The sequence below is a fragment of the Trachypithecus francoisi genome, unplaced genomic scaffold (assembly GCF_009764315.1).
Source record: "Trachypithecus francoisi isolate TF-2019V2 unplaced genomic scaffold, Tfra_2.0 Lachesis_group11, whole genome shotgun sequence".
Taxonomy (NCBI): Eukaryota; Metazoa; Chordata; class Mammalia; order Primates; family Cercopithecidae; genus Trachypithecus; species Trachypithecus francoisi.
In genome coordinates, this window is record NW_022681456.1 from 10028324 (window position 1) to 10052785 (window position 24462).

Here is a 24462-nt window from a genome sequence, read left to right on the forward strand (position 1 = left end):
AGAGTAATGTCATTGATGGGAGGAGCAGTACTATGGACTTCCTAATAAGTCTATGGCTTATGTCCTGTGGCAATTCTCAACATTTTTAATAGGCCCATTAAAATACTGTAGTTCCCATTCCAAAAAAACCCACAAAGAAATACAGGGGAGAATGACCTTATATTCAGGATAGCTTCACACTTATATTAGAATCACTTAGAAAATTTGATGCTTTCACTAGTATTAGTAACAGAGTCCTTGCAACATACTTTACAGTTAAATGGGACTTGGTCAGGCATGGTGGCTCATATCTGTAACTCAGCACTTTGGGAGGCAGAGGCAGGCAGATGTCTTGAGCTCAGGAGTTCAAGACCAACCTGGGCAACATAATGGAACCCTGTCTCTACAAAAAATTAAAACATTAGCTGGGCATGGTGGCGTGTACCTGTGGTCCCACTTACTGGGGAGGCTGAGGTGAGAGGATTGCTTGAGCTCAGGAGGTCGAGGCTGCAGTGAACTGAGGTTGTGCCACTGCACTCCAGCCTGGGTGACAGAGCGACAGCCTGTCTCTAAATAAATAAACAGGACTTAAATAGATTGAAAATTGATGCAGGTCTAGCTGATAGCAAGGAATTCTCTAAGGAGAAAAGACAAAGCTCACTTCAAAGAGCTTAGGAGGGAACTAAAATCTTCCATCTGGTTAACAGTTTAACTTTCAAAGTTATGGGAAAACTAGCCTTTATACTGTAAGTAGTTTTGGTTGCTGGTAGTTAACATGGCTGTCTTATTCTTGAATGTTTCTGTAGCTTTCATTTTGCATTTGGTGGTGTGGGGGTACGATGGTAGGGAAAAGTAATTTGAAAAAGAGCCAAACCAAAAGAAGAGACAGGTTTAGGTTTTTTAGGACAAAAACAGTAGATAGCAGGTTATGGAAGTTGGGTTTTTTGTTGTTGTTTTTGTTTAGAAGGCAAAGATGAGGCTGAGTGTGGTGGCTCACACCTGTAATCCCAGTACTTTGGGAGGCTGAGGCAGGCAGATCACTTGAGGTCAGGAGTTCAAGACCAGCCTAGACAACATATTGAAACCCTGTCTCTACTGAATATACAAAAAGTAGCTGGATGTGGTGGTGCTCACCTGTAATCCCAGATACTCAGGAGACTGAGGCGGGAGAATCGCTTGAACCCGGGAGGCGGAGATTGCAGTGAGCCGAGATTGTGTCACTGCACTCCAGCCTGGGTGACAGAGTGAGACTCAGTTTCAAAAAAAAAAAAAAGGCAAAGATGACTGCAGTTACTTCCTGTAGGAAAACAAGTATGAAAGAAGCCCACCAGTGAACTTTTGAAGGTTAAACACAGAGTCCTAAAGAAGGTACCTAGAGTAAATTATAACCAGTTAAAACATTTTTATGACTAGAAGGTGTTTGAGCATATAGAGCAATGAGCAAATATAGGTGGAGCAAATTGGAAGCCAGGCTTTTAAGTAAATGGCTGTGTTATAGCAGTTAACAGTGGCAGGCTTGGTTACTGGAGCAGATGTAATCACTGTGTGAAATGAATAGCAGTACATTATTTTCTCCTCTTCCCAAAAAAGATTTGTTCTGGCTTATGGTTAAAAAAAAAGCTGTGTTACAGAGGACTGTAGAAACAAAATAAATGGCAGTCATTTAGAACTGGAGAAATGATTCCCCCAAGATAAAAACCATTGTTATCAGCATATACACTGATTGTTTTTCAAACTTAAAATTGCAAATTGGAGAATTCCCGTGGTGTTACAAGTGTAGCCATTAGCCAGCTGTGATATCAGATTACTATGTTACGGATTTGAAACTTGGGACAGTGATCCCCTGGCACATTAGAATCCATAGTACTGAAAAAAGTCAAATACAATTAACACACTTAACTATTTGAGTGGTTTTTTTTTTTTAAAGAATAGTCTTATCAGTATTTCGCGTCTGAGCCGCATTAATGCACAGCGGTTAGGAGCATCAACTCCGAGTGCCCAGCTTATGCTCCCAGTGTGACTGCTTACAACCTGTGTGACTTTCAGTGAGGAACTGTTTTTGTTTTCTCAACTGTAAAATGGGACCAATGATAATCTGTTTTTTCTTTCTTTCTTTTTTTTTTTTTGAGACGGAATCTCTCTCTGTTGCCCAGGCTGGAGTGCAGTGGTGCGATCTCGGCTCACTGCAAGCTCCTCCTCCCAGGTTCACGTCATTCTCCTGCCTCAGCCTCCCAAATAGCTGGGACTACAGGTGCCCACCACCACGCCCAGCTAATTTTTTGTATTTTAGTAGAGACAGGGTTTCACCGTGTTAGCCAGGATGGTCTTGATCTCCTGACCTCATGATCCACCCGCCCCGGCCTCCCAAAGTGCTGGGATTACAGGCGTGAGCCACCACACCCAGCTGGGACCAATGGTAATCTTAATGGACAGAATTGTGAGGATAAATGGAACGTGCTTAAAGACCTGGTGTATAGTCAGTGCTAAATAAAGCTTTTTTCTTTTTTTTTTTTGAGACGGAGTCTCGCTCTGTTGCCCAGGCTGGAGTGCAGTGGCCGGATCTCAGCTCACTGCAAGCTCCGCCTCCTGTGTTTACGCCATTCTCCTGCCTCAGCCTCCCGAGAAGCTGGGACTACAGGCGCCCGCCACCTCGCCCGGCTAGTTTTTTGTATTTTTTAGTAGAGACGAGGTTTCACCATGTTCGCCAGGATGGTCTCGATCTCCCGACCTCGTGATCCGCCCGTCTCGGCCTCCCAAAGTGCTGGGATTACAGGCTTGAGCCACCGCGCCCGGCCTAAATAAAGCTTTTATTATTCATACTGTGTTAAACACTGAGTCAAAATGGTAACTGAATTCTGTGTATCTTGTTATTTTGAGGGTCTGTGATAATTAACTTTACAAAGGAAGTTAATTATAAGAATAGTTATATTCATGCTAAATTCGAAATAGTACAGAAGGACCTAATATGAAAAGTAAATTACGATCGCTTGAGTCCAGGAGTTTGAGACCAGTCTGGGCAACAAAGTGAGATCCCATCTCTACAAAAAATCAAGTTAGCTATATGTGGTGGTGCATATTCAGGAGGTTGAGGCAGGAGACTTGCTTGAGCCCAGAAGGTTGAGGCTGTAGTGAACCGTGATTGCACCACTGTACTTGAGCCTGGGTTACAGAGTGAGATCCTGTCTCCAAAAAATAAAAAAAAAAAGTAAATCTCCCTACCCCAACCTCTAGTCCCAAAATCCCAAATTTAATTTTTTGCATTTTTCCAGAAATCATAATGCATATGTGTAGATACAGATTTTTTTTCATAACTAAGACCAAGCTATTTTATGTACATCTTTTTTTTATATTTTAAAAAATAATTTTAGGCTTTTTTTTTTTGAGACAGGTTCTCACTCTGTCACTCAGGCTGGAGTGCAGTGGCGTGATCTCAGCCCACTGCAACCTCAGCCTCCCAGGTTCAAGCCACCCTCCCACCTCAGCCTCCTGAGTAGCTGGGACTACAGGCACATGCCACAATGCCCAGCTAAGTTTTGTATTTTTGGTAGAGATGGGGTTTCACCATGTTGGCCAGGCTGATCTCGAACTCCTGGCCTCAAGTGATCTGCCTGCCTCAGCCTCCCAAAGTGTTGGTATTACAGGTGTGAGCCACGGTGCCTGGCCAATTTTAGTCTTTTCTCTACATACTATATTATTAGATTCATTGGATATATTCCACTAAAATGGCATCCTGAGTCTTAGCTAACACTGGAGAATTTGTCTTATGTTATATATTAGATAATTGGTTAGATTTATGTAATACTTTTAAAGGTAATAATTTTATCTTCTAATTGAAACTGAATTTATGGTTTTTAGATGTGGCCAATTAGATGGTGCTTTGCATGAAGCTACTAGTCGCATGAGAACACTTGAAAATAAGAATAACTTACTGGAAATTGAAGTGGTAAGTACTCTTTTTTTGGTGGGAGTTCTGGTAAGACGAATTATTTCATGATAACATCAGTTATGTTTCTTGTCTTTTTAAGGAAGGCTTATGAAGTTTGTATTTTTAGTGCTGTTGGCTTCATATAATACTATAAACTTTACCTTTTTTGTTTTTTTTTTTTGAGACGGAGTTTTGCTCTGTCGTCCAGGCTGGAGTGCAGTGGCGCAATCTTGGCTCACTGCAAGCTCCACCTCCCGGGTTCACACCATTGTCGACTGCCTTAGCTTCCTGAGTAGCTGGGACTGCAGGAGTCCGCCACCACGCCTGGCTAATTTTTTGTATTTTTTAGTGGAGATGGGTTTTCACCATGTTAGCCAGGATGGTCTTGATCTCCTGACCTTGTGGTCCTCCTGCCTCGGCTTCCCAAGTGCTGGGATTACAGGCGTGAGCCACTGCGCCTTTTTTTTTTTTGAGATGGAGTCTCACTCTGTTACCCAGGCTAGAGTGCAGTTGTGCAATTTTGGCTCACTGCAACCTTTGCCTCCCAGTTTCAAGTGATTCTCCTGCCTCAGTGTCCCTAGTAGCTGGGACTACAGGTGCATGCCACTGCGCCGGGCTAATTTTTGTATTTTTAGTAGAGACGGGATTTCGCCATTTGAGTCAGGCTGGTCTCCAACACCTGACCTTGTGATCTACCTGCCTCGGCCTCCCAAAGTGCTGGGATTACAGGTGTGAGCCACTGCACCTGGCCTAAACTTTACCCTTTTAAAACTTACCTTTGGCCGGGTGCGGTGGCTCATGTCAGTAATCCTAGCACTTTGGGAGACTGAGGTGAGAGGATTGCTTGAGCCCAGGAGTTCGAGACCAGCCTGGGTAACATACAGAGACCTCTGTCTCTACAAATTAGCCGGGCATGGTGGTGCACAGCTGTCGTCCCAGCTACTTAGGAGGCTGAGACAGGAGGATGACTTAATCCCAGGAAGTTGAGGCTGCAGTGACCATGATTGTGCCACAGCACTGTAGCCTGGGCAAGAGAGCACGACCCTGTCTCAAAAATTGTTTTTTAAATTTTTTGCGATATAATTTGCATACCATAAAACTTACCCTTTTAAAGTATACAATTCCATGAATTTTAGTATATTTAGAGTTGGGCATCCACCATAATCAATTTTAGGACATTTTCCTCAAAAAAAAAAATCCACACCCCTTAGCCGTCACCCCCCGCTCATTCTGTCCTTCCACACTCTGGCAACCACTACTCAGTTTTCTTTCTCTGTGCATTTGTGTTTTCTGAACATTGATATAAATGAAATCCTAGACTGACTTTTCATGTCTGACTTCTTCACTTAGCATATTTTCAAGGTTCATCCATGTTGTAACATATCAGTATTCATTCCTTTTTATGGCTGAGTATGTTTCATTCTGTGAATAATACCCCATTTTTGTTTACATTCATCAGGTAATGTTTAGATTATATACTTACTTGCTATTTAAATTATATTGCTATGAGTGTTTGTCTATAAGATTTTATGTGCCACATAAGTTTTTAGTTTTCTTGGTATATAACTAGAAGTGCATAAACTTTTTATGCTAAAATTACTTTTTACCCCCACACATTACCAAGTTTTATTTTTTTACACATAACTTTTTTTCTTTCTGAACAAAGACCTTTGTTATTCCCTTTTGTAAGGCAATCTTTGTGTATTACCTTTGTGTAAGGCAGTCTTTTTAAGGGTCAAAAGTTTCTCAAAGTCTGTTTACAAGTCGTATTTTTAATATCTATTAGAAGATGAAATGCATAATAGCTATCACAGAGTATGTATGAGATACATATAACCTTATTAACAAAATTTTGGTGGAAAATGTCTATTTTGGTTTTCTGTTGAGACGGAGTCTCGCCCTTGTTGCCCAGGCTGGAGTGCAATGGTGCGATCTTGGCTCACTGCAACCTCTGCCTCCCTGGTTCAAGGGATTCTCCTGCTCAGCCTCCTGAATAGCTGGGATTACAGATGCCCACCACCAAGCCCAGCTAATTTTTGTATTTTTAGTAGAGACAGGTTTTCACTATGTTGGCCAGGCTGGTCTCGAACTCCTGACCTCAGGTGATCTGCCCGCTTCAGCCTCCCCAAGTGCTGGGGTTACAGGCACCCAGCCTATTTTGTTTTATATGTTGTTTTTATCTTTGCCTTTTTTTTTTTTTTTGGAGACAGGGTCTCACTTCGTCACCCAGGCTAGAGTGCTATGGAGCCGTCATGGCTCCACTTGAGTCTCAACCTCTCAGGCTCAAGTTATCCTCCCACCTCAGCCTCCTGAGTAGTTGGGACTATAGGCACGCACCACCACACCCGACTGATTTTTAAAATTTTTTGTCAAGACAGGCTATGTGGCCCAGGCTGGTCTTAAACTCCTGGGCTCTAGCAGTCCTCCCAAAGTGCTGGGATTTCCGCTGTGAGCCACAGTGCCTGGCCTGTTTGCTTTTTTAGTTCCTCTCCTCCTAAGCTTCATGACATTAGGGACTATTATCTTTTTTGTTAATCTTAACATTTCTAGCAACCTAGTGCCTGGCACCTAGTGGGTATTCTAGAAATGATTGTTGAATGAATATTAACATATCAGATGGCTTTTGAATTTCCTCTGTTTTCATAGTGAGAGGGTATGAAATGTTCTTCTCCTCTCTAAATGTTGATGTTGGGCAACAAAGTCCAGCTATGCTTTCAAAATAATTTCCCTAATAGCAGTGGTTATTTTTTCCTTATTAAAGTGAACTGTAGGAGCTATTAGGTGAGTCCTAGAATCAAAGTGCCATAGATGATAGTTTCCTGTATACCGTATGATAATGTCAGGGGCTGGTATTCCAGTAGAACCATTCTTTCTGGACTCTCCATCTCAGAATACAACAAAATAGATTTTTTATTTCCATTTCTATGTTTTGTTCATTTTTAAATGCCCATAATTTATTAGCTCTTATTGAGGCATGTATTTTTTCATTTAAAATAAATTTTGGGCTGGGCATGGTAGCTCATGCCTGTAATCCCAGCACTTTGGGAGGCTGAGACCTGTGGATTACTTGAGGTCAGGCTTTTGAGACCAGCCTGGCCAACATAGTGAAACCCTGTCTCTACCAAAAATACAAAAAATTAGCCAGGAGTGGTGGTGGGCGCCTGTAATCCCAGCTCTCAGGAGGCTGAGACAGGAGAATTGTTTGAACCCAGGAGGTGGAGGTTGCAGTAGGCCGAGATTGCACCATGGTACTCCAGTTTGGGCAACAGAGCAAGACTCCCATCTCAAAAAAAGAAAAAAAAATGTTTGTCTTTGTTTTGTAGAATGATTTGAGAGAACGCTTCAGTGCAGCCAGCAGTGCTTCCAAAATTTTGCAGGAACGAATTGAGGAAATGAGAACAAGCAGTAAAGAAAAAGACAATACCATCATTCGACTAAAATCTAGACTGCAAGATTTAGAAGAAGCATTTGAGAATGCTTACAAACTCTCAGATGATAAAGAAGCTGAACTAAAACAAGAGAACAAAATGTTTCAAGATGTAAGTAACGAATAATAGTAACTTAATGATGTGATTGGCTAAAAGTAATTTAGGTATTATACTCTTACAAGTGATTATGACTTTCTAGGCTTATTTTATTATTTATTGATTTATTTTGAAACAGAGTCTCACTCTGACACCCAGGCTGGAGTGCAGTGGCACAAGCTTAACTCACTGCAGCTTTGACCTTCTGGGCTCAAGCGATCCTCTCACCTCAGCTTCCCGAGTAGCTGGAATTACAGGTGCCTACCACTGCGCCCAGCTAATTTTTGTATTGTTAGTAGAGATGGGGTTTCCCCATGTTGGCCAGGATGGTCTCAAACTCCTGACCTCAGGTGATTCACCTGCCTCGGCCTCCAAAAGTGCTGGGATTACAGGCATGAGCCACTGCACCTGGCCTTTATTTTAGTTTTACATAACTTTGCAGCAACTGTGAATATGTACCTTCTTAATGGAGCCAATTGGGTCTTGCCTTGCAGCAAGAAGTCAGATACTTAGAACGATGGCATCACTCCCAGATCTTTTCTGTTTCTAGCAGGTCAACTTAAAAAAAAAAAATGCCTGTGTCTGCGTCAGGTCAACTTTCAAGCTCTCTTAACATCTGTGTGTCTGGCAGGATAAAAATGCTATGAACCAGATTTAGAGCAGGTTTGATCATATTTTTTCACTTTGGTATAATTTCACTTAAAATTTGGATTTGTATAACAGTGAAACTAGATGAGGTTTCAGGTTGCTTATTTTTTTCTAAATTTTTCTTTCTTTTTGTTCTGAGAGACAGGATCTCGCCATGTTGTCCAGGCTGGCCTCAAGCCCCTGGGCTCACACAGTCTCCTCTCAGCCTTCTGAGTAGCTGGGTCTACAGGTGTGTGCCACTGTACCTGGCTTCTAAATTTTTCTTAACGTCCCTTTTCAGGATATTATGATACATAAGTAATCTGGAAGTATTTAGGCTGTTGAAATTTTCTATCTAATTGCTTTAGATTTGCATCTCATGAAAAACAGCAGTCTTCCCTACTTACCTTTTAGTATCCTACCCTAGAGGCTGTTACTTTCAGCTCTGCTAGCTATTTCTTCTAGCATTTTCCTCCATGTTTACAAATAATATTCTTATATTGCACTCTCATTTTTTTCCATCAGTTTCATACATACTGACTTTCTCCTCTGCAGGGTCACAGTGTGGATTTCTTATACCATTTGCTGCAACACAGACACTTCTGCTCCTTTCCATGTGGTTCATGTATGTGTGTGTGTGTGTATATGTATATATATATATTTTTGAGATAGAATCCCTCTCTGTCGCCCAGGCTGGAGTGCAGTGGCATGATTTTGGCTCACTGCAAACTCTGCCTCCCAGGTTCAAGCAATTCTGCCTCAACCCCCTGAGTAGCTGGGACTACAGGCGCGCGCCACCAGCTAATTTTTGTATTTCAGTAGAGATGTAGTTTCACCATGCTGGCCAGGCTGGTCTCGATCTCTTGACCTCTTGATTTGCCCGCCTTGGCCTCCCAAAGTGCTGAGATTATAGGCGTGAAGCAGTATTTTTTTCTTTTAGTAATTTGTAAAATAGTGGTGCGATTTATAATCAATGGTGTCTTAAAATGGAAATTATATGTCATTTATTACATCTGTATAAATATTGTTCATAGTTAAGCTGTGGTAGTATACTGTAATTACATATTATGTTTCCTTTTCTTTTTTTCTTTTTTCTTTTTTTTTTTTTTTTTTTTGAGACAGGGTCTCACTCTGTTGCCCAGGCTGGAGTGCAGTGGTGCGATCACAGCTCACTGAAGCCTCAACCTCCCTGGGCTCAGGTGATTCTTCCACCTTGGCTTCCCAAGTTGCTAGGACTACAGGCACGTGCCACTATGCCTGGACAATTATTTAACTTTTTTTTTTTTTTTTTTTTTGAGATGGAGTCTTGCCTGGTTGCCCAGGCTGGAGTACAGTGGCATGATCTCGACTCACTGTAACCTGTGCTTCCCAGGTTCAAGTGATGCCCCTGCCTCAGCCTCCTGAGTAGCTGGGATTACAGGTGCACGCCACCACACTTGGCTAATTTTTGTATCATTGGTAGAGACAGGGTTTCACCATGTTGCCCAGGCTGGTCTCAAACTCTTGGGCTCACGTGTTCCTCCCGCCTCAGCCTCTCAAAGTGCAGGGATTACAGGCATGTGCCACTGCACCCAGCCTTTTTCTCGTCAAGCTTTTGCCTCCTAGTTTTAGCTTCCATGGAGGAGTCTCGCCTCAAAGAAGCACATACTGTGGTGTTTTTTTTCTAATTTTGTATTCCTTCTGCATTTGACTGAAAGGAGCTTCCCTCTTTCCTTGACTTTAGAGACAGGTCCTTGCTCTGTTGTCCAGGCTGGAGTAAACAATCCTTCTGCCTTAGACTCCTGAGTAGCTAGGATCCTACTACTAAAGCGCATGTCCTTTACTTTGTTATATCAGTAAATAAGATTGATGGATTCTTATTTTACTCAGTGAATTACGGTTCTTTACCATGATTATTTTGATACTTATGGTGTCCCAAGTTTGGCCAGTGGAAGACACATTAGGCTGGTCCCGTATCTTTTTGACATGCTTTTGTCATTCTTTGAGCATGTCCATATTTCCTGGCACAGCACTGTGTTCCAGGCTCATCTTGTACTTTTCAAAGCCCCGGCCTAGAATCAGTCATTTTTTCTGTTGAGTTGTGGTTTCTTTTCATGGAAAATGGTATTCAGACATTAAGATCTGGTACTAGGCTGAGTGTGATGGCTCACACCTATGATCCCAGCACTTTGGATGGCTGAGGCGGGCGGATCACCTGAGGTCAGGAGTTCGAGACCAGCCTGGCCAATGTGGTGAAACCCTCATCTCTACTAAAAGTACAAAACATTAGCTAGGCATAGTGGTGCATGCCTGTAGTCCCAGCTACTCGGGGTGCTGAGGCAGGAGAATCACTTGAACTGGTACTAAGTATATTCATTGCTACTGGGATGTCATTGTTTCTTTTTTTTTTGAGACAAAGTTTCACTCTTGTTGCCCAGGCTACAGTGCAATGGCGCAATCTTGGCTCACCGCAACCTTCACCTCCCAGGTTCAAGCAATTCTGCCTTAGCCTCCTGAGTAGCTGGGATTTCAGGCTGGCACTACCATGCCCAGATAATTTTGTATTTTTAGTAGAGATGGGGTTTCTCCATATTGGTCAGGCTGGTCTCGAACTCCTGACCTCAAGTAATCTGCCTGCCTCAGCCTCCCAAAGTGCTGAGATTACAGGCGTGAGCCACCGCGCCCGGCCTGGGATGTCATTGTTTCTAATTATTCACAAACCCACCACAATTATGTTTGAGTAGTGATGAAGCAGCAAAGGATAGCTAGAATGCGTTGTTTTTAGCTGAAATTGTATTAATGTAGCCAGTGATACACTAACTTGGCATTTATCATATCTAACATTTCAAGCATACAGAAAAGTATGGAGAATAATATAACGAATACCGTTTTAGCCTTCTCTAGATAGAATGAAACACTGTCTTCTATTCCTCTCTTTTCCACCCTAGAGGTACCCACTTTGTTAAATGTGTTCTGTTATCCTCATGTGGTTCTTTTTGCTTCTACTACATATGCATGTGTTTGTAAACAATGTTTAGTAATGTTTTATGTGTTCTTGAGCTATGTATGAATTGTATTGCATTGCATATATCCTGCCGCAACCTGTTTTTTTCCCTTTCAACATTGTTTCTGAGATTGCCATGTTGACACATTCAGCTTTTATTGATTCATTTCAATTTAAACATTTACATTTGAAATATTTTAGGTACATAAAAAGATATAAAGAATAATGTAACATACGTATGAATTTACCACCCATCTTAAGAAATAAAATACTACAAATGCGGTTGACATCCCCTGTGCACCCTTTTCTGATCAATTCTGTCTTCCTGGGAGTAACTGATCTAAATTGTGTAAATATCATTCCCTTGTCTTTGTATGGTCATATGTGTATGTATGTATCCTTAATTAGTGTTACTTCTTTGGCATATCTTGAAACTTTTATAAATGCTATCAGTACTGGGCCAGGTGCGGTGACTCACACCTGTAATCCCAGCACTTTGGGAGGCCAAGGCGAGTGGATCATGAGGTCAGGAGATTAAGACCATGGTGAAACCCCGTCTCTACTAAAAAAAAATACAAAAAATTAGCCGGGTGTGGTGGTGGGTGCCTGTAGTCCCAGCTGCTCGGGAGGCTGAGGCAGGAGAATGATGTGAACCCGGGAGGCAGAGCTTGCAGTGAGCCGAGATTGCGCCTCTGCACTCGGAGCCTGGGTGACAGAATGAGACTCCGTCTCAAAAAAAAAAAAAAAAATGCTGTTAATACTGTCTTTACTTTTTTTTTTTTTTTTCTACTGTGTTAGTCAGGATGATCTCGATCTCCTGACCTCGTGATCCACCCACCTTGGCCTCCTGAAGTGCTGGGATTACAGGCCTGAGCCACCGCGCCTGGCCTTAATACTGTCTTTACTGTTTTGCAACTTTTTTCACTTGTGATATTTGCCTAACTGAATACATGTAGTAGTAGCACAACTTAATTTGTGTTCGTTCCTGTGTCGTCCATCATGTGGCTCTTCCACAGTATATTTATCCACTTTCCTTTTGCCAGTTTGTCACTGCTGTTAGGAGCAACACTACTATGAACATTTCTACTATGTGGCTCCCTATGCCAATGTGTGGAAGCACCTCTAGGGTATTGTTCTAGCTGCCATAGCTCTAAAACTCATAACCTTAAATCTTGACATATTCTGCTCATGAACTCTGTTGTTCAGGAGCTTGTACTGGGCCCAGCAGGGACAGCCTGCCTGCTTTGCAGTATCTAGGACCTCAGCTAGAAACTTAAGGACTGGGTGTTGGAATCTTCTGAAGGGCGTGTTTCATCATGAATGGTGGCTGTCAGCTAAGGCCACAGTTCCTCTGTGTGGTTAGGTTGGGTTTCTTTGCAACATGATGGCTTAGAACTAAAGACAAATGTCCTGAAAGAGCTACATTGCCTTTTATGACCTTGCCTTGGAAACTGTACAGCATTACTTGTACCACATTCAATTTTTTTGTTTGTTTGTTTGTTTGTTTTTTGAGACGGAGTCTTGCTCTGTCGCCTGGGCTGGAGTGCAGTGGCCAGATCTCAGCTTACTGCAAGCTCCGACTCCCGGGTTTACGCCATTCTCCTGCCTCAGCCTCCGGAGTAGCTGGGAATACAGGTGCCCGCCACCTCGCCCGGCTAGTTTTTTTTTTTGTATTTTTAGTAGAGACGGGGTTTCACCGTGTTAGCCAGGATGGTCTCGATCTCCTGACCTCGTGATCCGCCCGTCTCAGCCTCCCAAAGTGCTGGGATTACAGGCTTGAGCCACCGCGCCCGGCCTCCACATTCTATTTTTTTGAGACAGGGTCTTACTCTATCATTCAAGCTGGAGTGCAGTGGGTTGATTATAGCTTATTGGAGCCTTGACGTTTTGGACTCAAGTAATCCTCCTGCCTGAGCCCTCTGAGTAGCTAGGACTATAGGCGTATGCCACCACACCTGGGTAATTATTTACTTTTATGTTTACTATTTGTTTTCTTTTATTTTGTTTTGTTTTCTTTTCTTTTATTGAGATGGAGTTTTGCTCTTGTTGTCCATGCAGGAGTGCAGTGGCGCTATCTCGGCTCACTGCAACCTCTGCCTCCCAGGTTCAAGGGATTCCCTTGCCTCAGCTTCCTGCGTAGCTGGGAGTACAGGTGCGCACCACCACGCCTGGTTCATTTTTTGTATTTTAGTAGAGACGGGTTTTCACAATGTTGACCAGAATGGTCTCGATCTCCTGATCTCAGGTGATCTACCCACCTCAGCCTCCCAAAGTGCTGGATTACAGGCATGAGCCACTGTGCCCGGCGTCTGTTCTATTTTTTAAACAATCCCAAAGTCCTGCATAGGTTCAAGGGGAGGGAAAATGGATATCATCTCTTAATGGAACACAGCAAGATTCTGCAAGAGCTTATGGGACTGGAAATATTGCTGTGGCTGTTACTGAGAAATATAGCCTGTTATAATAGTCTCTTTCTCTGAATGCAGCAACTGGGACATAGAATATGAGCTTTGTTATCTTTTTTAGATATTGCTAAATTGCTCTCTGAAATGGTTGTACCAGTTTATTTTCCTGCCAGTATTGTATGATAATTCTTATTTTTCTAGATTATGTCCAGTACTTGGTATTGTCAAGACTTTTAATTTTTCAAGTGTGATTAAGAGGAAATGGTTATACGTATTGCATACATCTTCTTTTGGCCTGCGGCTTGCTTTTCACTTTATTTGTGGTATTTTTATGGGATACACGTTTTGGCTGTTTTTTGTGTTTTTGAGACGGAGTCTTGCTCTTGTTGTCCAGGCTGGAGTGCAATGGCGCAATCTTGGTTCACTGCAACCTCTGCCTCCCGGCTTCAAGCCATCTCCTGCCTCAACCTCCCAAATAGCTGGGATCACAGGCGCCCATCACCACGCCTGGCTAATTTGTTTTTTTGTATTTTTAGTACAGACGGAGTTTCACCATGTTGGCCAGGCTGGTCTTGAACTCCTGACCTCAGGTGATTCTCCCGCCTCAGTCTGCCAAAGTGTTGGGATTACAGGCACAAGCCACTGCATCCAGCCCAGAATTACCTCTTGTATAATATGAGTAGGAATGGAACTTGATCTTTCCTGCCCCCGATGATTAACCAGTTGTCCCAGAAATCATTTTTTAATAGATTATGCTTCCCTTACGGACTTCTGTTGTACATTATATTTCCTTCTCGTGTAAATCTGTTTTGAGGCTCTGAGCTGTTCCATTGGTCTGTCTCTGAATTAGAACCACATCATGTTAATTATTAGTATTTTATAACAAGTGTTGATTTTTGGTGTCATTTCCTTATCTCGTTTTTTTGCTCTTGTAAAAATTATTTTGTCTATTCTTGACTTTATTTTGTTTCATACAAGTAATACTGTCAGTATGTCACTCTGCTTTTGATTGGAATTGCACTGAATTTACAGATTTATTTGGAGACAGCTGAGACTTGAAATACTGATTCTTCCCATATGTGAACGTGGTTTATATCTCAAGTATTTTTCTTTTTTAAAAATTAAGGCCTTTTACATCCTTTGTTCATTTTTTTCTCGAAGTATATCGTATTCTAGTATTTATGTATTTCTAAATAATGTACTGATGTTGTTCTTTCTTTCTTTTTTTTGAGACGGAGTTTTGCTCTTATATTGCACAAGCTGGAGTGCAATGGCGCAATCTCAGCGCACCGCAGCCTCTACCTCCTGGGTTCAAGCGATTCTCCTGCCTCAGCCTACCAAGTAGCTGGGATTATAGGCGTGCGTCACCACGCCTGGCTAGTTTTTTGCATTTTTAGTGGAAACAGGGTTTCACCATGTTAGCCATGGCTGGTCTCGGACTCCTGACCTCAGGTGATCCGCCCACCTCAGCCTCCTAAGGTGCTGGGATTACAGGCGTAAGCCACTGCGCCTGGCCTCTTTCTTTCTTTTTTGACACGGAGTCTTGTTCTGTCGCCCAGGCTGGAGGGCAGTGACATGATCTCGGCTCACTGCAACCTCCACTTCCTAGGTTCAAACGATTTTCTTGCCTCAGCCTCCTGAGTAGCTGGGGTTACAGGCGCATGCCACCATGCCTAGCTGCCTAGCTATTTTTTGCATTTTTAGTAAAGACAGGGTTTCACCATATTGGCCAGGCTGGCCTTGAACTCCTGACCTCAGGTGATCCACCTGCCTTGGCCTCCCGAAGGGCTGGGATTATACGTATGAGCCCCTGCGGCCAGCTTGATATTATTATTTCTTGAATTTTACATATTATTTGTAATTGTGGTGGATGAAGATCTAGGTCCTAGCTGAAGATGAAAATCCAGATCCTGATTGTGATTCTGGGTATATGTTTTCTTCAGATTCGAAGGCTTTGTTTTATTGCCTATGACATGATCGATTCTTTTCCTTTCTCTCCCTTCCCATGGCTTTCAAAGTTTCAAGACAGCAGAAAAATTGTAAGAATGATACAATGAAAACCCTTGTATATTCTTTACCTAGATTTACCAGTTGTGAGTATCTAACAGCATTGCTTTGTCTCCATAGAGATACAAACTTTTTTCTTTTGCTGAACTATATTTGAGAGTAAATTAGACACTATGATAATTTACCCTTAAATACCTCAACAGGTATCTCTGAAGAACAGAGAGATTCTCCTGTGTAATCTCAATGTACTTTTCATCCTCAGGAAACTTAACATTGATATAATACTAATATTTAAATACATTGTCTATATTCAAATGTTGCCAGTTATCTAAATAATATCCTTTATAGATGTTTTTGTTTTTTACTTTTTAATCCAGAATCCAATCAAGGATCACACACTGCATTTATTGTTATTATTTTTTGAGACAGGGTCTCACTCTGTCACCCAGGCTGGAGTACAGTAGGCATATTCATAGCTCACTGCAGCCTCAACCTCCAGGGCTCAAGTGATCCTCTTACCTCAGCCTCTCGGATAGCTGAGACTACAGGCACTACAGGCTATCACACCTGGCTAGTTTTATTTTTTTGTAGAGATGAGGTCTCACTATGTTGCCCTTGCTGGTCTCCAACTCCTGAGCTCAAGTGATACTCCCACACTGACTTCCCAAAGTGCTGGAATTACAGGCATGAGCCAATGTGCCTGGCCCACATTGCATTTAATAATCATGTTTCTCATTCCTTTTGAATGTAGTTCTTTTTTTCTCTTTCTGGAAGTTTTTTAGGATCATCTTTTTATCCTTGGTATGCCGAAATTTTCTAATAATATTTGGGCCGGGCGCGGTGGCTCAAGCCTGTAATCCCAGCACTTTGGGAGGCCGAGACGGGCGGATCACGAGGTCAGGAGATCGAGACCATCCTGGCTAACACTGTGAAACCCCGTCTCTACTAAAAAATACAAAAAACTAGCCGGGCGAGGTGGCGGGCGCCTGTAGTCCCAGCTACTCCGGAGGCTGAGGCAGGAGAATGGCGTGAACCCGGGAGTCGGAGCTTGCAGTGAGCTGAGATCCGGCCACTGCACTCCAGCCTGGGCGACAGAGCGAGACTCCGTCTCAAAAAAAAAAAAAAAAAAAAAAAATAATAATAATTTTTTTTTTTTTTAAGTTTCTAGTAACTCTTTTTCTGATTGATCATTTTTAGTATATTCCTGTTTTGAGACTAATGTTATTTCTTTGTGAATATTATGGCTTCCATTAGACAGTTTCTGTAGTGTTCATTATTCTTAGTTAACCTTTTTTTTTGAGATGGAGTCTCGCTCTGTTGCCCAGGCTGGAGTGCAGTGGCAGGATCTCGGCTCACTGCAAGCTCTGCCTCCCAGGTTCTCGCCATTCTCCTGCCTCAGCCTCCCGAGTAGGTGGGACTACAGGCGCCCGCAGCCACCCCTGGCTAATTTTTTTTGTATGTTTAGTAGAGACGGGGTTTCACAATGTTGGCCAGGATGGTCTCGATCTCCTGACCTCGTGATCCACCTGCCTTGGCCTCCCAAAGTGCTGGTATTATAGGCGTGAGCCACCGCGCCTGGACTTAACCTTTTGTTTTGATTTGAAGTATGTTTCATATTAATGTATTTTTCAAAGTGTTTGTTCTTTTGCAGGCTCACATTTAAGGGGCACTACTAGGCTGGGTGTGGTGGCTCATGCCTATAATCTCAGCGCTTTGGGAGGCCGAGATGGGTGAATCACTTGAGACCAGGAATTTGAGACCAGCCTGGCCAACATGGCGAAACCCTGTCTCCACTGAAAATAGAAAAATTAGCTGGGCGTGGTGGTCCACATCTGTAATCCCAGCTACTCAGGAGGCCTAAAGCATGAGAATTGCTTGAACCCAAGAGGTGGAGGTTGCAGTGAGTTGAGATCACACCACTGCACTCCAGCCTGGGTGACAGAGTGAGACTCTGTCTCAAAAGATAAAAAATAAATTAAATAAATAAAAGTGAAGCAGTATAAAAAGCTATTGAAAGACTCTGGGACGGGCGCGGTGGCTCAAGCCTGTAATCCCAGCACTTTGGGAGGCCGAGACGGGCGGATCACGAGGTCAGGAGATCGAGACCATCCTAGCTAACCCGGTGAAACCTCGTCTCTACTAAAAAATACAAAAAACTAGCCGGGCGAGGTGGTGGGCTCCTGTAGTCCCAGCTACTCGGGAGGCTGAGGCAGGAGAATGGCGTGAACCCGGGAGGCGGAGCTTGCAGTGAGCTGAGATCCCGCCACTGCACTCCAGCCTGGGTGACAGAGCGAAACTCCGTCTCAAAAAAAAAAAAAAAGACTCTGAGTGCATGGATGGGACTTAGTTCTTGGTAGCCTTCATTTTCAGGCAATTGTAGAGTCGCGTGCCAGCCATTTTGTTAGAGGACCTCCAGATGTGAATGTTTAGAAGCTTTTTTTCTGGGGTTGTTCAGTTTTCCTAAAGACAAGTCTTACAGTCTCTTGCCTGGGACCTATCAGTCAGACTCTGGCAGTGGAGGAGCGGGAAGTCAGCCTTTTTAAAAAGAAAAAAATTGTTTATTAATATATTTGTTTTAGAGACAGGTCTCACCTTGTCACCTAGACTGGAGTGCAGTGGTGTGATCATAGTTCACTGCATCTTCAACCCCCTGGGCTCGAGGAATCTTCCTGCCTCAGCCTCCTGAGTAGCTGGGACTATAGTCACATACCACCAGGACTGGCTAATTTTTAAATTTTTTGTAGAGATGGCGTCTTGCTATATTGCGCAGGCTGGTCTCCAATTCTTGGGCTCAAGTGATATTCCTCGGCCTCTCAAAGTGCTAGGATTATAGGTGTGACCTGCCCTGGGTGTTTTTGAAGTCTTTTACTTAGTCATTTTCTCTTTATCCTCTGCCTCCCACTCCACTATTATCCTTGGATTTCCAAAGTTCCATTTCTCTCCCTATTCATTTTCTCCTACTGTCCTGCCACCTGGGTGAACAGTCTACTGGTGTATGGGATGTGTCCTGGGCTCTGACTACATAAGGAATTTCAACCAGTTCTCTGTGGTCAGCCCTGTGCCTCAACCCTGTCCATCTCTAAACCTGGGTTTCAAGGTGGGCCCCTGTCACCGTGATGCCAACATCAGCCTACTTTTCATCAGCATTCCCGGATTCAGGCACTTGGGGTTGTATCTCCCTCCACCCTACTAAAGCACTTTGTTTCTTTTTCTTTTCTTTTTTTTTTTCCGAGATGGAGTCTTGCTCTGTCACCCAGGCTGGAGTGCAGTGGTGCTATCTCGGTTCACTGTAAGCCCTGCCTCCCAAGTTCAAGCAATTTTCTTGCCTCAGCCTCCCGAGTAGCTGGGACTACAGGTGTATGCCACCACAGCTGGCTAATTTTTGTATTTTTAGTAGAGACGGGGTTTCACCCTGTTGGCCAGTCTGGTCTTGAACTCCTGGCCTCAGGTGATCCGCCCGCCTCGGCCTCCCAAAGTGCTGGGATTACAGGCGTGAGCCACTGTGCGCGGTTGGCACTTTGTTTTCTTTTCAATCTTCTAAGACTTTTATTGAAATCTCTCACCTGTTACTGTCACCTCTTTTGTTTTCTCTTTAATTTCTTCATTGTTAGTTTAGTGGACTCTCAAGGTGAAGAGGAGAAAATTCTATTTTTCATTTGTCATCTTTAACTAGAAATCTCACATATGTATTCTTTATTTATTTTTGTTTATTTATTTATTTATTTTTGAGACAGAGTCTCACTCTGTCACCCAGGCTGAAGTGCAGTGGCGCGATCTCGGCTCACTGCAAGCTCCACCTCCGCCACCTTCACGCCATTCTCCTGCCTCGGCCTCCTGAGTAGCTGGGGCTACAGGTGCCCGCCACCACGCCCGGCTAATTTTTTCTATTTTTAGTAGAGACGGGGTTTCAGCATGTTAGCCAGGATGGTCTCGATCTCCTGACCCTGTGATTCGGCCGCCTTGGCCTCCCAAAGTGCTGGGATTACAGGCATGAGTCACCACACCCGGTCTATTTTTATTTTTTAAAATATTTTTGGGCTAGGCACGGTGGCTCACGCCTGTAATTCCAGCATTTTGGGAGGCCAAGGCGGGCGGATCACCTGAGGTCAGGAGTTCGAGACCAGCCTGACCAACATGGAGAAACCCTGTCTCTACTAAAAATACAAAATTAGTTGGGCGTGGTGGTGCATGCCTGTAATTCCAGCTACTTGGGAGGCTGAGGCAGGAGAATCGCTTGAACTCGGAAGGTGAAGGTCGTGATGAGCCGAGATCATGCTACTGCATGCCAGCCTGGGTGACAGAGTGGGACTCCGTCTCAAAAGAAAAAAGAAAAAAACAAAAAATATTTTTGGTAGAGATGGAGTTTCACCATATTGGCCAGGCTAGTCTCGAACTCCTGACCTCAAGTGATCCTCCTGCTTTGGCCTCCCAAAGTGCTAGGATTACAGGTGTCAGCCACCGCACCCAGCCTCTTATTTATTTTTGAGACAGGAGGTTGTCGCTCTGTCACCCAGGCTAGAGTGCAGTAGTGCCGTCTTGGCTCACTACAATCTCTGCCTCCTGGGTTCAAGCAATTCTCCCACCTCCGCCACCCAAGTAGGCAGGATTACAGGCAGGCACCACTGCACCCAGCTAATCTTTTTATATTTTTAGTAGAGACAAGGTTTCGCTATGTTGGCCAGGCTGGTCTTGAACTCCTCAGCTCAAGTGATCCGCCCACCTTGGCCTCCCAAAGAGCTGAGATTGCAGGCGTGAGCCTCTGTGCCCAGCCTCACATATATATATATATTTTAAAATAAAGACTTTGGCATTGTGCTTTTACTGTGTAGAACTAACTTAGCAAAAAGTAATATACAATAGGCCAGGTGTAGAGGCTCACACCTATAATCCCAGCACTTTGGGAGGCCAAGGCAGGTGGATCTCTTGAGGTCAGGAGTTCGAGACAAGCCTGGCCAACATGATCAGACGCCGTCTCTACTAAAAATACAAAAATTAGCTGAGCACGGTGGCACATGCATGTAATCCCAGCTACTCAGGAGGCTGAGGTGGGAGAATTGCTTGAATCCGGGAGGTGGAGGTTGCAGTGAGCTGAGATCATGCCACTGCATTTCAGGCTGGGTGATGGAGTGAGACTCCAGCTCAAAAAAAAAAAAAAAAAAAAGAAGGCTGAACATGGTGGTGCACACCTGTAATCCCAGCACTTTGGGATGCTGAGGCGGGCGGATATGAGGTCAAGAGATCGAGACCATCCTGGCCAACATGATGAAACCCTGTCTCTACTAAAAATACACAAATTAGCCGGGCCTGGTGGCAGGCGCCTGTAGTCTCAGCTACTCGGGAGGCTGAGGCAGGAGAATTGCTTGAACCAGGGAGGCAGAGGTTGCGGTGAGCCACTGCACATCAGCCTGGCGACAGAGCAAGACTCCATCTAAAAAAATAAAAAGTAAAAGTAATAGTTCCAAAAAGAGCAATGCAAATTTTAGTCTTTTAAAATACTTAAATGGTATAATATTTTATTTTGAGACAGGGTCTTGTTCTGTGGCCCAGGCTGGAGTGCAGTGGCGCAGTCTCACTGCAAGCCTCACTACAAGCTCACTGCAGTCTCAACCTCCCAGGCTCAAGTGAGCCTCCTGAATCTATAAGCATGTATCCCCATGTTCAGCTATTTTTTTTTTTTTTTTTTTGAGACGGAGTTTCGCTCTGTCGCCCAGGCTGGAGTGCAGTGGCCAGATCTCAGCTCACTGCAAGCTCTGCCTCCCAGGTTCACGCCATTCTCCTGCCTCAGCCTCCCAAGTAGCTGGGACTACAGGCACCCGCCAGGTCGCCCGGCTAGTTTTTTGTATTTTTAGTAGAGACGGGGTTTCACCATGTTAGCCAGGATGGTCTCGATCTCCTGACCTCGTGATCCGCCCGTCTCGGCCTCCCAAAGTGCTGGGATTACAGGCTTGAGCCACCGCGCCCGGCCAAAATGTCTTTTTTTTTTTTTTAAGACGGAGTCTCGCTCTGTCACCCAGGCTAGAGTGCTGTGGCCGGATCTCAGCTCACTGCAAGCTCCGCCTCCCGGGTTCACGCCATTCTCCTGCCTCAGCCTCCCAGGTAGCTGGGACTACAGGCGCCGCCACCTCGCCCGGCTAGTTTTTTGTAGTTTTTAGTAGAGACGGGGTTTCACCATGTTAGCCAGGATGGTCTCGATCTCCTGACCTCGTGATCCGCCCGTCTCGGCCTCCCAAAGTGCTGGGATTACAGGCTTGAGCCACCGCGCCCGGCCAAAATGTCTTTTTTTTTTTTTTAAGACGGAGTCTCGCTCTGTCACCCAGGCTAGAGTGCTGTGGCCGGATCTCAGCTCACTGCAAGCTCCGCCTCCCGGGTTCACGCCATTCTCCTGCCTCAGCCTCCCAGGTAGCTGGGACTACAGGCGCCGCCACCTCGCCCGGCTAGTTTTTTGTAGTTTTTAGTAGAGACGAGGTTTCACCGTGTTCGCCAGGATGGTCTCGATCTCCTGACCTCGTGATCCGCCCGTCTCGGCCTCCCAAAGTGCTGGGATTACAGGCTTGAGCCACCGCGCCTGGCATGTTCAGCTATTTTTATTTTAAGACGGAGTCTCTCTTTGTCCCCCAGGTTAGAATGCAGTGGCACGATCATAGCTCACTGTAGCCTTGAACTCTTGAACTTTCAGGCTCAAGCAGTCCTTCCACCTCAGCCTCCCAAAGTGCTAGGATTACAGGCGTGAGCCACTGAGCCCAGCTCTTTTTTTTTTTGAAGAGGCAAGGTCTTGCTCTGTTCCCTAGGCTGATCTCCAGCTCCTGGCCTCAAGTGATCCTCTCTCCTCAGCCTCCCAAAGTGTTGGGATTATAGGTGTGAGCCACTACATCCACCTTTATTTAAATATTATTTGATATTTAAATAATATTTGATAATTAAATAATATCAAATGTACAGAAACCGTTCCAGAAATTGAGAATTGTCCCATTCCCTTTACATGGAATCACCAGTTCTCTATTGACCTTTCTCTTTCATGACATTGGCATTTTTGAAGGCTATAGGCAGTTATTTTGTAGACTATACCTCAGCTGGTAGAAAAACGTTGAAATTTGTGGTATTTTTTTTTCCTTGTAGCTTTTAGGAGAATATGAGTCCCTTGGAAAAGAACACAGGAGAGTAAAGGTAAGGGGTAATGGTTTATGTTCTAGATTTCATGCAGATTTCAAGCAGAGGCAGAAACATTGGATTGGAAATCAAGGGATCTGACTCTTCCTCCTCCTTGCACCCCTTCGTGCACCCTCCGTAGATGTTGGAACTGGAACCTTGCTCATCCTGTTTCAGTATCCTTATTTTCAAATACCTGCCCCTTTTAACTGACAAGTTTGTTAGATTCATTCATCTAACAAATATTTATTGAATGGCTATTGCATTTGAAATGAAATTGTTCAAAAGAGTATAAGGTACCATACAGATGCAAATTATTATTTAATACTGTTTGTTTTGTGACACCCAGGTTGGAGTGCGGTGGTGTGATCTCAGCTCACCACAACCTCTGCCTCCTGGGTTCAAGCGATTCTTCTGCCTTAGCTTCCCGAGTAGCTGGGATTACAGGTGTGTGCCACCATGCCCAGCTAATTTTTATATTTTTAGTAGAGATGGGATTTCACCACGTTGGCCAGGCTGGTCTCCAATTCCTGACCTCAAGTGATCCACCCGTGTCAGCCTCCCTGAGTGCTGGGATTACAGGCATGAGCCACTGCACCCAGCCCTTTAATACTGATTAAATATCAAGCTTTGATTTTCACTTCATTAGCTTTTGGTAGGGTTGAGTTTATCGATTATGTTTGAATTCTTTATGAAAGCTGTACGTATTTGCATTCAGTAAAATCCTTCGACGATGGTGTAAGTGGGGCCCAAGTATTTCTGTTGCACAGAATGGAGGGTTGTGGTTATTGAAGCTTAGCAAAAAGGCCTGCATAGCTTGGCAGTCAAACCGTTCTGAGGGTTCAGGAGCAGATCCCATGATATCTAATCTCATTGAAAATATTTGTTTTACCATCCTTCTGAGGTTTTAGTCAAGTTATTTTAACACTGGTTTGTTTCTAATTAAGCAAAGTATAAGGCTGTATCTGTTACCCATGGAACTTACATGAGTGACTTGTATAGGCCGGTGCTTTCCTCTCATTTGTTTTCCTTGAACTGTTGGTCCTGGCTGTATGGTTTATGCCCTACTTGCTGAGTATGGTTTGTAGCTAGTCGATTTAGCCTTAGATTCATTTTCTTTTATGCATTTTAAAATGATACATCTGAATATTTGTCTTCAGTTATCTGAATTTTTCCTTTATTTCCATAGGATGCATTAAATACAACTGAGAACAAATTGCTTGATGCATATACTCAGATTTCTGATTTGAAAAGGTAAAATGTATTATCTTACTAATGTACACATACCTCAGTTGTTCTTTTATGTGTCTGTATTGAACATGATGAGAAGGAATTTTTTCTTGAGGATTCTTAAGCAGTTTGAGAACTAGTTTTATCTTAATTTTCCCTTGACATGGAAATACATTTCATTTTAGCCAAACAAGATTTCTCTCTCTGTCTTTTTTTTTTTTTTTTTTTTTTTTAAGAGACAGGGTCTCAATATGTTGCCTAGGTTGACTGTGAATTCCTGGGCTCAAGCAATCTTCCTGCCTCAGCTTCCTGAATAGTTGGGACTACAGGTGCTCATCATCATGCCTGGCTGATTTTTTTTTTTGTTGTCGTTGATACAGAGTCTTATTCTGTCACTCAGGCTGGAGTGCAGTGGCACAATCTCAGCTCACTGCAACCTCCTCCTCTTAGGTTCAAGCAATTCTCCTGCCTCAGCCTCCTGAGTAGCTGGGACTATAGGAGTGCGCCACCACACCCAGCTAATTTTTTGTATTTTTGATACAGACAGGGTTTCGCCATATTGGCCAGGCTGGTCTTGAACCCCTGACCTCAAGTAATCCACCTGCCTCGGCTTGCCAGACGGCTGGGATTATAGGC

General features: G+C 43.7%; 1 protein-coding gene across 12 annotated transcripts in view; it reads left to right on the forward strand.

Moving 5' to 3' along the window:
* The window catches only part of MPHOSPH9 (M-phase phosphoprotein 9), an 82655-nt gene that overhangs the window by 33888 nt on the left and 24305 nt on the right, over positions 1-24462 (forward strand). For all 12 annotated transcript variants that reach the window (XR_004439515.1, XR_004439513.1, XR_004439514.1 and 9 more), the window contains 4 exons: positions 3835-3922; positions 7228-7443; positions 22567-22614; positions 23786-23850. Coding sequence is in view for 9 of the 12 variants with exons in the window: in XM_033220234.1 (XP_033076125.1) it covers positions 3835-3922; positions 7228-7443; positions 22567-22614; positions 23786-23850 (417 nt within the window). In the remaining 3 variants the exon portion in view is untranslated. The remainder of the gene's footprint in view (positions 1-3834; positions 3923-7227; positions 7444-22566; positions 22615-23785; positions 23851-24462) is intronic.